At 40.0% G+C, this 13,273-nt stretch overlaps 1 protein-coding gene across 6 annotated transcripts in view; it reads left to right on the forward strand.

Annotated features, from left to right (window-relative positions):
* The window catches only part of NFIA (nuclear factor I A), a 368,818-nt gene that overhangs the window by 312,422 nt on the left and 43,123 nt on the right, over positions 1-13,273 (forward strand). For 5 of the 6 annotated variants that reach the window (XM_004588721.3, XM_004588720.3, XM_004588722.4 and 2 more), the window contains 2 exons: positions 3,486-3,664; positions 5,943-6,108. In XM_004588721.3, the coding sequence (XP_004588778.1) occupies positions 3,486-3,664; positions 5,943-6,108 (345 nt within the window). The remainder of the gene's footprint in view (positions 1-3,485; positions 3,665-5,942; positions 6,109-13,273) is intronic. The other variant, XM_058657302.1, reaches the window with a different exon arrangement.

Here is a 13,273-nt window from a genome sequence, read left to right on the forward strand (position 1 = left end):
AATAGAAAGATAGAAAGTAAGAAGCATAGAAGAGAGAGTAGACACAGAGTAGCTGATAAGATACCTACAAGCCACACAAGGCTTGGTTTTGAGTTCCAGTTCCAGCTCCTAACTTCTGGCCAGTGCAGAAGCTGACGAGGCAGTAGTGATGCTCGAGTTGTTGACTTCCTGCCACCAACACAGACCAGGGTTGCAGTCCCAGTGCCTGGCTCCCACAGCCGCTGCATGTAAAACAGATGACAGTTTTTCCCTCTTTCTTTCTTTCTCTCTCCTTCTTCCCTCTCCCCCATTTGGCTCCCTCAGCCCTTCCTCATAATCATAATAGAAAAAAACGGAGAACAATAAAAAATACCTTAACTTGGAGCTTCAAGGGTCTCATTGCCCAATGAAAAGGTGATAGTCATCCAGAGAAAATGACATATATTGAAGAATAGTCAGTAGGTATTTACAGCGTCTGTAAAACAGCTAGAAAATAAAGCTCAAGATCTTGGATGGTTTTTATCCTGTTCCACATTGAACTGATGACTGAGCCAGAAAGTTCTAAGTATAAAAAAGTAGGAGTTGAAGGGTTGAAAGGATGACCCTTTAAAATACAGACTCAGCAGTTGTCTAACTTAAAACTATAGGCTACATGATTTCCTAGTATTAATTAAGAATTAATTGAGCCTTATAAATCAGTCATTGTAGATTTAATTCCATGTAGTACTACATATTCTCGGGATTAAATCGTCACAAGAAGAAAGTGAATAAATTTCTTTTAGTAAAATACTCTTATTATAAAGAAAGTAAGGTCTGAATTTAAATTGCTACTGATTTTCTCATATATTTAACAACAACAAAATAAGGGCAGAGATCTTTATTATGGTTATTATGGTTGAATTTTATATCTTCTTCCACATTTCTTTAACTCATATCTGTCTGCCTCATATTTGTTCAAGTGAATTTTTTCATGAGCATTGCCTGTTGGTCCCCACAGTCTCACAGTCTGTCCCTCACTCATTACTTCCATCGAGACCCTGAGGCAATGCCACATTATCCTCAAGTTCAGCCTCCATGGTGCTGTTGCCAGTGGACTTGCCACCTTGTGTCTGACATGTTGTGAAACTTGATTACATCATTTTGTTAGGCAAAACGTGTTCCCAGCCTGGTTTGGAGAAAGAACCTTCCATCCTTCATTAGAAACCATCTAGTCAATGAGGAGTCCTGGATCACCTTCCTGACTGTATCACAATAGACCAAAGAATAGTTCGTTTGATTCGTGGAAGCTAACAAAGACCAGAGCAATTGAACCTTTTTGCCTTCGGTTGTTAACTCAGAGATAATGATAGATGCCAACTGTCATCATTCATTGCAAGAAGTCTTAAATTTTGACAATTTTTTAAATCTCCCTTGTATAGCTCTTTTGCAGGCATACAGACCCAGTTCTGATCTGGCAGGCTTTGTTCTGTATTGGGTATTTCATGTCTGTGCTACTCATTTACTCAGAGATCAGATATTGATTGATGCATGTTTGGTTCAACACATATGACAGTGAGCAGTAAAGCAGCTGGAAAAGCTATTTGCTAAGATGGGGAGGAGGGTAAATTTGAGAGGCGAAAGTGAAGGAAACTCTGATTCAAATAGTTATAGTCAAGATATCCTTAGTTGTATGACTGAGGACAAAACTTCATCTCTTTTGACTAAACTTCATCTCACAAGCCCCTAAAATGTGCCCATGAATGTTAATAGAACAGATGAAAGATTGTGTGAAAGGGAGTGTTCCATTTGATCATCTGTAAGACCTGAGCTGTCCTGTTCTCATCTCCACCCTCATTTCCACCCTTTAAGGCTGCAGATGCCCCTTGGAACCACGCACACCTAGCCATCTAAGTCATTATTTAGAAAATGCCCAGTCATGCGGAGGTGCCCCTAAGGAACAAAAACCCTGCCCAGGCATCAGCAAGCACTGCATTCTTTTATACTGCCCTTGGATAATAGTAGTCAGGGTTACCCATCTTACTTGGGCTTCTCTTCAATTTTATGAGGTATTATTGGTATTAGGAAGGTCTTACTCTCCCAAAATGGGGCATTCCTGATTTTTTCTTTGTAAGATCCCCTTGGGTTTACAGTCTTAAACTGTAAAATGCACCGACACCAGAAAGACTCTCATCTGCTTTAATATGGGAGTGCTTTCTCTGGCCATCATTGAGAAGTGAGAGCTTCTGTCTTGGCTTGACCTGGTTTGAGTGTCTTCAACTCTCACTTTGTGTCGTTCTTATCCCCAGATGGTTTCTCAATCATCTTTCCAATTCAAACGCAAAGGTCTTCTTAGAAAAACTATTACTAGGACAGGCATGTTAGCTTAGTGATTAGGACATTACTTAAGATGCCCTGTCCCATATCAGAGCACATGGGCTTAATACCCAGCTCTAGTTTTTAGCCCCATCTTTCTCCTACCCATGAGGACTTAGACCTGGACTTAGTTCCCAGCCTCTGCTTTCTGCCCACCCCAGTCCTGGTTGGGCACCCAGTCATTTGCAAGCCTTTGACGAACAAACCAATGGGTAGAAACACATGCCATCTCTATATTGATTTCGCTATCTCTGTTTCTCCATCTTCATCTCCTTCCCAATCTCCATCTCTGTCCCCTCCTTTCTGCCATCAAACAAATAAATAAAATTTGCTAAAAGAAAGTATTAAGTGCTTCACATACATTTTTGCATATAAAATATTTTCTTATACAAACTTTATCAGAGTTCAAAGGTAAGGAAGCAGTAGTCTTTTCTTGTTTGTTTTTATACGTTTATATAGGCAGAGAGCCAACATTTTCACAGGGGTCACTACCTATCAACCTGTGGGTTACCCTGCTATAACATTTATCCGTTCCTCATTTTGGCTTTGAAATGAGAGAGAAAAAAAAGAGAGAGAGAAAGGAAGAAAGAAAAGGTGATACTTCCTGTGCAAAGTGAGGCACTCAAATTGCACAGGTTCATTAAGTGATCATTTACTACATACTTCAAAAAAATTTCACCCTGAATTAGTCCCTAGAAATTTCCTTGAAAGGGGTATAAGAGCGTTAACAATGAATTATTGTCTGTGGATAGCTCAGCATGAAAGGGGACCCATATGTGCACACTCGAATTTGTCATGTGTAATGTCAGTTCAATCAGGTCTCATCTACCAAATACATTTTTTATTGCTTGCTTCATTAAAAAGGCTCTTAAGGTAATGAATAATCTTTGGCTTCACGAAGGATTATTAATGTCTGTATAACTCATGTCCACTGAAAATAGAGAGACAGCTTGAAACTCTACCCTAATCTAACCTCCATGTTGTCTTAGAGCCTTCGGGAAGAAAATCTATCAGATGGATTCAGTGTTAAAATCAGTCACTTGAGCCGTGCTGTGAACTGGGCCAGGAGAGGAAAGAGGAAGTTGACTCAAGTTCAGCTGTGCAGAGCAAAAGCCTTCTCTTCCTACTAACGCTGCTGTTTTCTCTTCCCACAGCAAGTCCACATGCAACACCATCAACTCTTCATTTTCCAACATCACCCATTATCCAGCAGCCTGGGCCTTACTTCTCACACCCAGCCATCCGCTATCATCCTCAGGAGACGCTGAAAGAGTTTGTCCAACTTGTCTGCCCTGATGCTGGTCAGCAGGCTGGACAGGTGGGGTTCCTCAATGTAAGGAAACCTCTCTTTTTCCTTTTTTTTTTTTTTTGAGAAATGTTAACTGAATGTAAAAATAACAGGGGGAGACCTTATGACCATGTGACATGGCTCTCTGATGTTGTGTTGGCTGACTGCAGGCAAATGTCATATTTATTCTTGATTGTGGGAAAGTTAACTTGCTCTAAGAGTGATGGGCCAGGGTTTCAAAACAGTGTTTGTGTTAAGTTTGCAACTGTCAAGTTTATGAATATAAATCATCTTGAGAGTGAACCATATAACCTTCTAAGTTCTGTGGGCTGATGATTTCACCTCATGCATTCTAACCCTAGGACTCCTACAGTTAACAAAATACAAAGACCAAATAAGTTTAAGTAATGATTTGGGGTAGCTGAGAGAGGTTTGGGGATAAGCAGACAGATGTTTCAGATCAACTACGTTGATACTTTTTTAAATATGGCCTTCTGACACTTTAGATCAAGTTGACCAGTACTTGAACTCAAGATGCTAGAAGTACAGTTTATTATGGTTTGTTATTTCTGCAAATAGTTATCTTTCCCACTTATCTTTGTATAAAGCTAAACAGTGTTCAATAACACCAAATGAATGTTTTCATTTTTTTCCTCAAATAAACCACATAATCACAATGTAGAACATTACAAGTGTAAAAATGCCTTTTAAAAATCACAAGTTTTATTTCAAACACAGAACTAAAAGTTTATGATAGGTAGGTATATTCCACAGACCCAAACCGAGAATCAGCAATGACCAGCTAAAGCCAAATTTGGTTTTCCTTTTCCCCAAGTCACTGCACATGAAGCCACAAATTAGCCATAATTATTATTGCCTAATTTAGGATATTATATCACACTGTCCTGTCACTGGTTTTCTTCCCTCACCAAAATACCTGATTCTGCATATCTGAGCGCAAACAGGCAGCTTTGACTAATGTCTGGTGATGTGTTAGCAGATACATTTTTGTCTAGACAACAAATCAATACAGTGCTGGTTTTTTTTCTTCTTGCTTGTGTATTCATTTGCTGGGCTCATTCTAAAGCATTCACTTACGGACTTTCAGCCCACTCAAAAGGAAAAAAATCACAGAGGCAAGTTTGCTGGCCAGAAAGCATAGCTTTCTGATGGTCAGATGAGACAGTCTTTGAAGAGCAATACTACTAAATGTGTAAGTGGATGTTGGTGGGAAAGTGTAGAGGGTGGGCGGCAGCGTGTGAACCTGTTTCTTTAGAATTAGCAAGCTTGAATTCAGAGGCCTGGGACAGCAGCATCTTCTCCATGAGCTCTGGGGAGAGGGTGCTGAGAGGGTAGACTGAACATGAGCTGTTATTGTTGGCTGAAGAGTATCACTAGTGTCTGGAAATCCAGCAGAAAAAACTCACTTGGGAAGCAGGACAAAAAGAAAAGAAGAAAGCTAAGCTAATCGCAATCCAATTTCTGCATCTCAAGCTTTAAAAAAAATTTTTTAACATCAACCTCTGTGACTGTCAAAGGGCCAGTTTTGCATTATGATCAAAATTTTGTTGAATTGAAGGCCTTTTCATATAACTATTATGGTAAACTTAAAAAGAAAGTTAATATTATTGCTGATTTTAGAAGGAAGCTTTCTTTTGTTAGAGAGCTGTTCTTTGTTGGCTTCAGGCAGCCAAATAAATATGACTGCTTTGGCATATGCTAATACAACTTAAATCAAAATTAGAAGTAATATTTTCCCCTACCAGATTTTTGACAGCTGAGTTCTAAAGTCTTTGTGCCTGGTGTTATACAATATGTGAAATAGTTTTTTATGTTAACACATTTATTAAGTGTTATATAATATCAGCTTTACAGAGTGAAAATACAATATTGGGATTTTTTTCATCTCAGATGCCTATTTAGGAAACTTCATACCTGTGTAAATAAGCATGATGGAAATATTTAATATTCATGAGAAGAGTGATGAAAGTAATAGTTAATTAGAACCAAAATGTTCCAAAGGAAAGCTGGTTACTTGAGTAACAAATACAAAGTGATCATTGGCAGGTCATTTTATGGAACCAGTTGCAGAGACCGTTTGGTTCAGGAGCTACATTTAGAATGCACTGGGCACGTGTCCCTCAGTGTAACAACAAGTTTGACAAGTCTTCATTCATATCGTGTTAGGAAAGAATTCACATGGCTTTGACTACTTAGTACTTTATGTTAAATGTACCAAATGAATCATTTTTCAGAAGTAGCTAATGGTTGTTGTTTATCTCTTCCTTTTCTCGTGTGCTTTTTGCTACTCTCCCACTTACAGCCCAATGGAAGCAGCCAAGGCAAGGTGCACAACCCATTCCTTCCAACCCCAATGTTGCCACCACCACCGCCACCACCGATGGCCAGGCCTGTGCCTCTGCCGGTGCCAGACACGAAGCCTCCCACCACGTCAACAGAAGGAGGCGCAGCCTCCCCCACCTCACCAAGTAAGTGTGGCTAACACAATGTACCGGTCACTTTACAAACCTCTCTGCACTTGAATTCATGTGCAAGCTTTGTATTCATGTGTATAACTGCATAAGCCATAGCTACAGGCAAGGATTTCAGAGATGACCTGTGCCATGAATTTTACAGCTGAGGTCAAAATCAAAGTAGATTGGCATTCTCACATACTGTCAACTACACCAATATGCGAACAGGTGGATAACATGGTATCATTGTATGCCTGGGACTAAAATCAAGATAAAAGCTATTGAAAAATGTCTTAAGTGGCTTTGACTACTATCCCCATGATCAGTGAACTGCATCAACTTGCATGAATTCGTAGTGGTAAAATATTCCTCAGTGTTCTGTCTGGCCTTGCCTTCCAGGAACTTGTAGTCCAACAGAAATGTAGATAGTAAGATAAAGCTATATACCATATACATCAAATAGAAAAAAAAAAGGTTCAGTTCAAAGTAGCAATTCAAGGTGTCTGCATTGAACATTTGCCAAGAGTAAGAGCCTGGCAGAAGATCAGAGCTAGTAGCCATGGCAGTTGTATGGCTTGGCAGGAGGAAGAAATAGGGGGTAGAATTGGCTGCAAAAAGATAAGAACTATTGGCGCTTCTCTGAACAGTCTGGAAACATTTGATAGAAGAAGATAGGATTTCAAAACCTTTTTAAATGATGGAAATGATTCCTTGATGAGCTAGAAAGAGAACAGTTCTCCAGATATTTCCTAATATTTTAGAGATGTTGAGTGGATATAAAGAGCTTGAACCCACAAATGGGGTTTTTATTAGTGCCTGCAATGTCACTAAGTGACAGAAAGATTGACGGCTGGAGTTCCCAAGTGATGGATGGTCTAGCCTTGATAGGTGGTGCCATGAGCACCTCCCATAAACCTTCAAACAGAGATCAATTATAAGAAAGCATAGGAACACTGGAAGTGGCCCTTATGGAGAGACTTAAGGGAGGTCTTCAAAGAAGATTAGTCTCATATTCAGTAATCCACTGAGGAAAAGAACAGGAACAGACCAGGAAAGGAGCTTTAGGGTCAAGAAACTGGATGCCCATAATAGGAGTTGAATGAAAGGGATTAGACAGAGGGATATTTTGTCCACATAAATTTGGGATTGGACCTCATTTTGATGAGTTTGGTGATTTGAGGCTCTGGGCCTTTCATTTGCATTACATTGAGTATTAGGATCATAATGATTATGGGTACAGGAGGGAAAGGACCAAATAAGGAATATGCGTCCATGTTTATGCCATATTCCATAGACGTGATTCTGGGGACTGGACCCAAAACAGTTAACAACCCTCGTGGACTCGTATCAGAGTGAGGCACCTTGAATTCTCCAGTATTGTGCTAGTGGTTAACCATGTAAAAACACCGGATCTTGTGCATGAATTATGTAACTTTAGCAAAGAGATCAAAGTTCTAGGGATAATTTTGAATAGACCTACTTCTCTTTGTAAGAAATGATTCAGTACTTGTCCCCCACCTCCTGCATGTTCAACAACATTGGAATCAAGCCAAGCATGGCCCTTGTATCTTGGAACTTCAGCTCAGAGGAGAGTCCAAGAAGCAAAGGCTTGTAGGAGTGTCATGCTTATTGTGTATTTATGTACCATCTTTGAATAAGCTAGAGAAATAACTGTCTGCAAACTCTAATTCCATCTGTTCACTGGAAATATTGACTTACCAGTTGGTGCCCACATACTTATTGCCTCTCTACATGCTTCTGCATTCTATTTTTCTGTTCCTCTTCTTATCTGTACAGAACATGGCTACAGTCCTTTAAAAGCCTTGTAGTGATATCCCACCCATTCCTCACTTTACTAATTACATCACAGGCTTCCTGGTGACTTTATAGTAAGGAGATGAAGCTCGGCTGGAACTATTGATATGTGGCTGTTGGAGCCTCAGAGAAAGGTCTAAGTTGTGTTCCACTCTGTATCAACTTCCTCCTTTAGAGTGTCAGTCATAATATCTTTCTGGTAATCTTGTATGAAATTAGCCATAATTTCAAACTCCTCACCAGCTAAATGAAAGCATTTTTTATTACCTACCTAAACTCTTACCATATGGAAGGCGTCAGACTTGGGCAATGACAAAAGACAACTTTCAGTTTAGAGAAGCTACTTAACCCCTCAATCTGGTTGATGTCTTTGAGCACAGTTTTGAACTGTACTTTATGGTTTGAACCAAATGCCTTTTACAAATACACCTGTTTTCCCAGGAATTTTGTAGCAAGTGGGAAGAGGGATGGAAGGAGTCTTAGCAAACCAAACTCATATGGTTACATATTCATCACAGCCAGATCTATAAGTTGCAGAGCAAAGGAGAGCCTCGGGAGTGACAGGCCCAGAGCTTGACATCAGTAATCTGATACTACTGTTTGAATCATTGGATTCTTTTTTTTTTTAAGATTTATTTGTTTTTATTACAAAGTCAGATACACAGAGAGGAGGAGAGATGGCAGGAGGAGAAGATCTTCTGTCTGATGATTCACTCCCCAAGTGACTGCAATGGCCGGTGCTGTGCCGATCTGAAGCCAGGAGCCAGGAACCTCTTCCTGGTCTCCCACATGGGTGCAGGATCCCAAAGCGTTGAGCCGTCCTCGACTGCTTTCCCAGGCCACGAGCAGGGAGCTGGATGGGAAGTGGAGCTGCTGGGATTAGAGCCAGCGCCCACATGGGATCCCGGGGCTTTCAAGGCAAGGACTTTTAGCCGCTAAGCCATGCTGCTGGGCCCGAATCATTGGATTCTAAAGATGCAAGCAAAACAAAGTCTTCTATCGAGAGTGTACAAAGTTTTTATAATCGTAAATTTTAGCCCCTGTTGCTGGACTTTTCTAGAATGTGCTGAATTCACAGTATTGTGTTGTTTCACAGCAATATATAACATACCATTTTCTGCCTGTTTGTAACAGTGATAGGCTGGGAGAGCTATAATTTATAATATAGGAGAAGGCTTTTGAATTAAAAATCTAATTTCCATTCATCTTCAGGAAAGAATTGAAAGCCAGTACCAAAACCAAACAATTTTCAGCTGTGCCCTGATTACCAAGTCAATTAATAAATAAAATATGAGAGAAGATCAGGTGAAAACAGAATATCGCCTTCAGTACTAGAGAATTTAGCTTGTAAGTGAAGGCAGGCATGCTAGCTAATACTGTACCCCTAACCGCACTGAAATAGCTACCCAGGCCCTGGTGGCACTGGACTTCTACAGATCTTCCACCATGGGGTGTACCCTCCCATGTAGAGCTGATGGCCATGGAGGTACAGGCAGCATTGCGCTTCTTGACAGCCTTGACTCCTTATGAGAAAGGAAGGGGAAAGGCTGGTCACTCCCAGTTGCCACTTGAAAATTCTTTGGAGAGAATAGTGGCAAGGTAATAAGGAATCCAAAGCATATGGAAAGGAATGAATGCCAAATGTGAAGTTGCTTCCCCCTTCTTTAACATTGATCCGTGATGATTGCCTTCTTTCATTCCTGTATTAAGCTTTCATATATTGAGAACCCATAAGATACTAAGAATGTTAGCTGCTTGGGATACAAAGATGATTATTGCCTGCTCTCAACAAAGGGGAATTTATGGAAGGGAGCAGCTGGTAAACAGATCATTTGCAGAGGACAGTGCTAGGATAAAGGTATGCCAGAGTCCTAGGAGTAGACATAGATAAGAGGGGCCTTGGTCCAAGTATGAGCTTTAGGTAAAGTTGTGTTGGAGGGGATGATGTCTTAGCTCTCTAGTAGGGAGGATATGCTGGTGTTGTAAGAGAAAGTCAGACTTTTTTTCAGAAAACAAGGGGGACATCCAAAATTGGATTGTCACCAAATTAAGAATTAGAGTCAACATTATTTTCACAAGTCATGTATTTTCTTACAAACTAAAAGCACAGGGTATATGGATCCTATTTATCTGTGTCAATTAATTACAGTTCAACTTTAGTAAGAAACATCATGTCAAAGTACTAGGTGCAGTTGTTCAACATTCCTACATTATGTCCCAGTTCTGAGACTTTTTTTTTCAAAAAGTCTAATTGTTTAACTTAGGATAACCTTTTTGGCCTATGGGTTTGAAATGATTTGTAGTAAAGTAAGGTTTCAGAAATTAAAAATAGGAAATCATGTCTGTGGCCTCCCACATTACCAGTTTTTTGGGGGGGAGGCTCAACTCCTTATCTGTAAATGGGAATAATGTGACCACCTCTCCCCACTCTCATGGAGAACAGGGTGACAGATGTGCCAGGTTGGGCTGCAGACAGTTACAAGTCCAGGGCATCGTTTTTAATATCCTTTTACCATGAAGTACAAATGCAGGCCCACCTAGAGCAGAGTGTGTATTTCTTAACTGATGAGTTGCCTCTGGCGTGAATACTAAACTTTGCAGCTGTGGCCAGAAAAATGAGGGCATAACAAGTCTAGAAAGCAGAATGTGTTTGCCCATGGAACAGACAACATTTTGATGGGGCAGATGCTTACCAATGCCATAGAAGTCAGGGAAGTGGGGGCGAGGGTGGATAACCGTTCTGCTCTCTCTCAGTGAAAACTTTTATCCTCTGACTGTGTTTGGAGGCAGACTATGTCAGGTGTCTTCAGGCTCCCATGCTAAACACAGAAGGCATAGGCCGGAAGCACAACTCACTGTGCCCATGCTCCACTCCCAGTCCTGAACTAGCTTTGCAGTTCATACCTCTTGAGAAGAGCACTGCTTTCATTCATTCAGCAAATGCTTTTTAAAAAATTTGTATTCATTTAGTTTATTATCTGAAAGGCAGAAAGACAAAAAGAGAAAGAGACCCTCCATCTGCTGCTTACTACTTAAATGCCTATATCAGCCAGGGCACAGCTGTACCAAAACCCAGAGCTGGAAACTTGATCCAAGTCTCCTGTGTGAGTGGCAGGGACCCAAGTGCTTGATCATCTGCTATCTCCTGGCATGTGCATTAACAGAAGTCTGAACTCAGGGGCAGAGAGGGAACTTAACCAGGGATATGGGCATCCGAAGTGGTGACTTAATCATGCCAAATGCATGTACCTCAGTAAGTATTTATAATATTTATTATATATCATTATAACCTGTAGGTGTTAGGATTCAGCAGGAAATTAAAAAGATGAGACCCCTGACCTTATGTAATTTTTGTTCTAGAAGGGAAAGAAAAAAATATATAGAGAATGCATGTGTGAACAGTAGGTAGGGTGTATGATGCGGATACATAACTGTGATCTGGGAAGATGAGGCAAGGACATTTGGAAGTGTTAAGGGCAGGATAAAGCTTGAAAGGTGGTGGGAGAAGGGAAGTGTGAGTAAAGCTCAACAGTGACTGCTATGTTGTTGAGCTGAACAGGATCCTGAAGCAGGATGGAGCCACCACCTCCAGGATAGGACAACCTCAGGAGGAGTGGCTTTGGTTGAGGATGGAAGTCGGGAGTGTGGGTCCGCACCACCCTACCTTGGTTAGGGTCTATGTAATTACAACACAATGTAATCAATGAATAAATTTAATTAAAAAAAAAGAAAGGGATCAAGGGATCCCTTTCTGTCTGTGAGCTGCTGCAATGAATGAATACTCCTACGAGTCCCGTAAGCAGCCGCCAAGGAGCAGGAGAAATCTTTCATTAAGTCTGGGTTCTATTTTTTCTGTGAGAATTCAAGTGCACACTTATGTGTGTTATTTGCACTGAAATATCAGATTTATTTAGTATGTTGGGACAAGCCATCCTATAGAAATAGACTTTCCCACTGTTTTTCAGAAATACAGCTATCATAGCCTAGAATTACACCGGGAAAAACAAATTGCTTTAGGAGTGTTATGGAAGCTAAACATGCATATTCTCCTATTTTAATGAATTAGGAATACATAGCTTAATTAAAATGTATAAAGGATTCATTTCTCTATACGCCATCTCAGCTATGAACTTAAAAAAAAAGGAAAAAGGAAAGCTAGAGTTCTGCTAAAATAAAAGCTTATAATAAAGTTAGCTGTATTATTTATTTTCCATCTTCCAATCAACTGTGTATATATATGCATATATAAATTATGCAAGTGAATATGAACCTGTTGAACCAAGGACATAACTAATAGGGAATAGCACCTAAGAAAACCAAAGGCAAACCTGGAGAACATCCCAAATGTATAAAATGTTTCATGTAAGAGCAAGGAAAGACTTTATTCAAATAAGTGTGTTATAGCAGCTGAGTAACATTCTGGAAGAAATAAAGTTTTTTACATCAAAGTAAGTTTCACCTGGGGGTAAAAATATTATCCCATATAACATAAGAAAATATACAGTAAGTTTTTTGATAGTATTATTGAGGATAGCGTAAGTAGCTAAGAAAACTATGAAAAGGAAGTCCAATAGATTCTACTCTATTATCAGTAATTTAGGGGGCAGGCATTTGATTCAATAGTTATGCTGTTGCTTAGGTTGTAGGCATCCCATGTCCAAGTGCCTGTTTCAAGTTCCAGCTACTCTGCTTGGTGATCCAGTTTCCTGCTAATGTGCAGGAAGCACCAGGTGACGAAGGATCCCTGCATTCCATATGGGAGATCTGAATGGAGTTCCAGGCTCCTGGCTGTAACAGAGCCAAACCTTGGCCTTTGCAAACATATGAAGAGCAAACCAACAGATGGAAGTTCCCTCTCTGTTTGCCTTAAAATAAAATGAAAATAGATAATTATAATAACAAATAGAAGTATTAATAATTTAGTCAAGAAAAACTCCATAAACAAAATCGAGACAAAAAAGTAGAGAAAATATTTGAAACAGATGTAAAAAAGCATTAAATTATCTAATTAATATTTTTAAAGTCAATAAGGAAAAGGCTAATAATCCAGTAGAAAGACAAGAATGTAAGTGAGGGAAAAAGAGACCACTTGAAAGATGTCTCATTCATGCAGTATAAGAGCAATGCAAATTAAAACTTGAATGACAGGGCTAGCTTGTGATTTAGCAAAATAAGCTTCCACTTGTGATCTCACACACCAGTTAGAGTCCCAATGGCTCTTCTTTTAATCCAGCTTCCCTACTAATGATCTGGGAAAGCAGCCGAGGATGGCCAAAATACTTGGGTCCCTGCCACCAGTGTGAGAGAGTCAGATGAAATTCCTGGCTCCTGGCTTAGGTCTTGCCCACCCCTGGCTCTTCGCAGC

The sequence above is a fragment of the Ochotona princeps genome, chromosome 2 (genome assembly GCF_030435755.1).
Source record: "Ochotona princeps isolate mOchPri1 chromosome 2, mOchPri1.hap1, whole genome shotgun sequence".
Classification (NCBI taxonomy): domain Eukaryota; kingdom Metazoa; phylum Chordata; class Mammalia; order Lagomorpha; family Ochotonidae; genus Ochotona; species Ochotona princeps.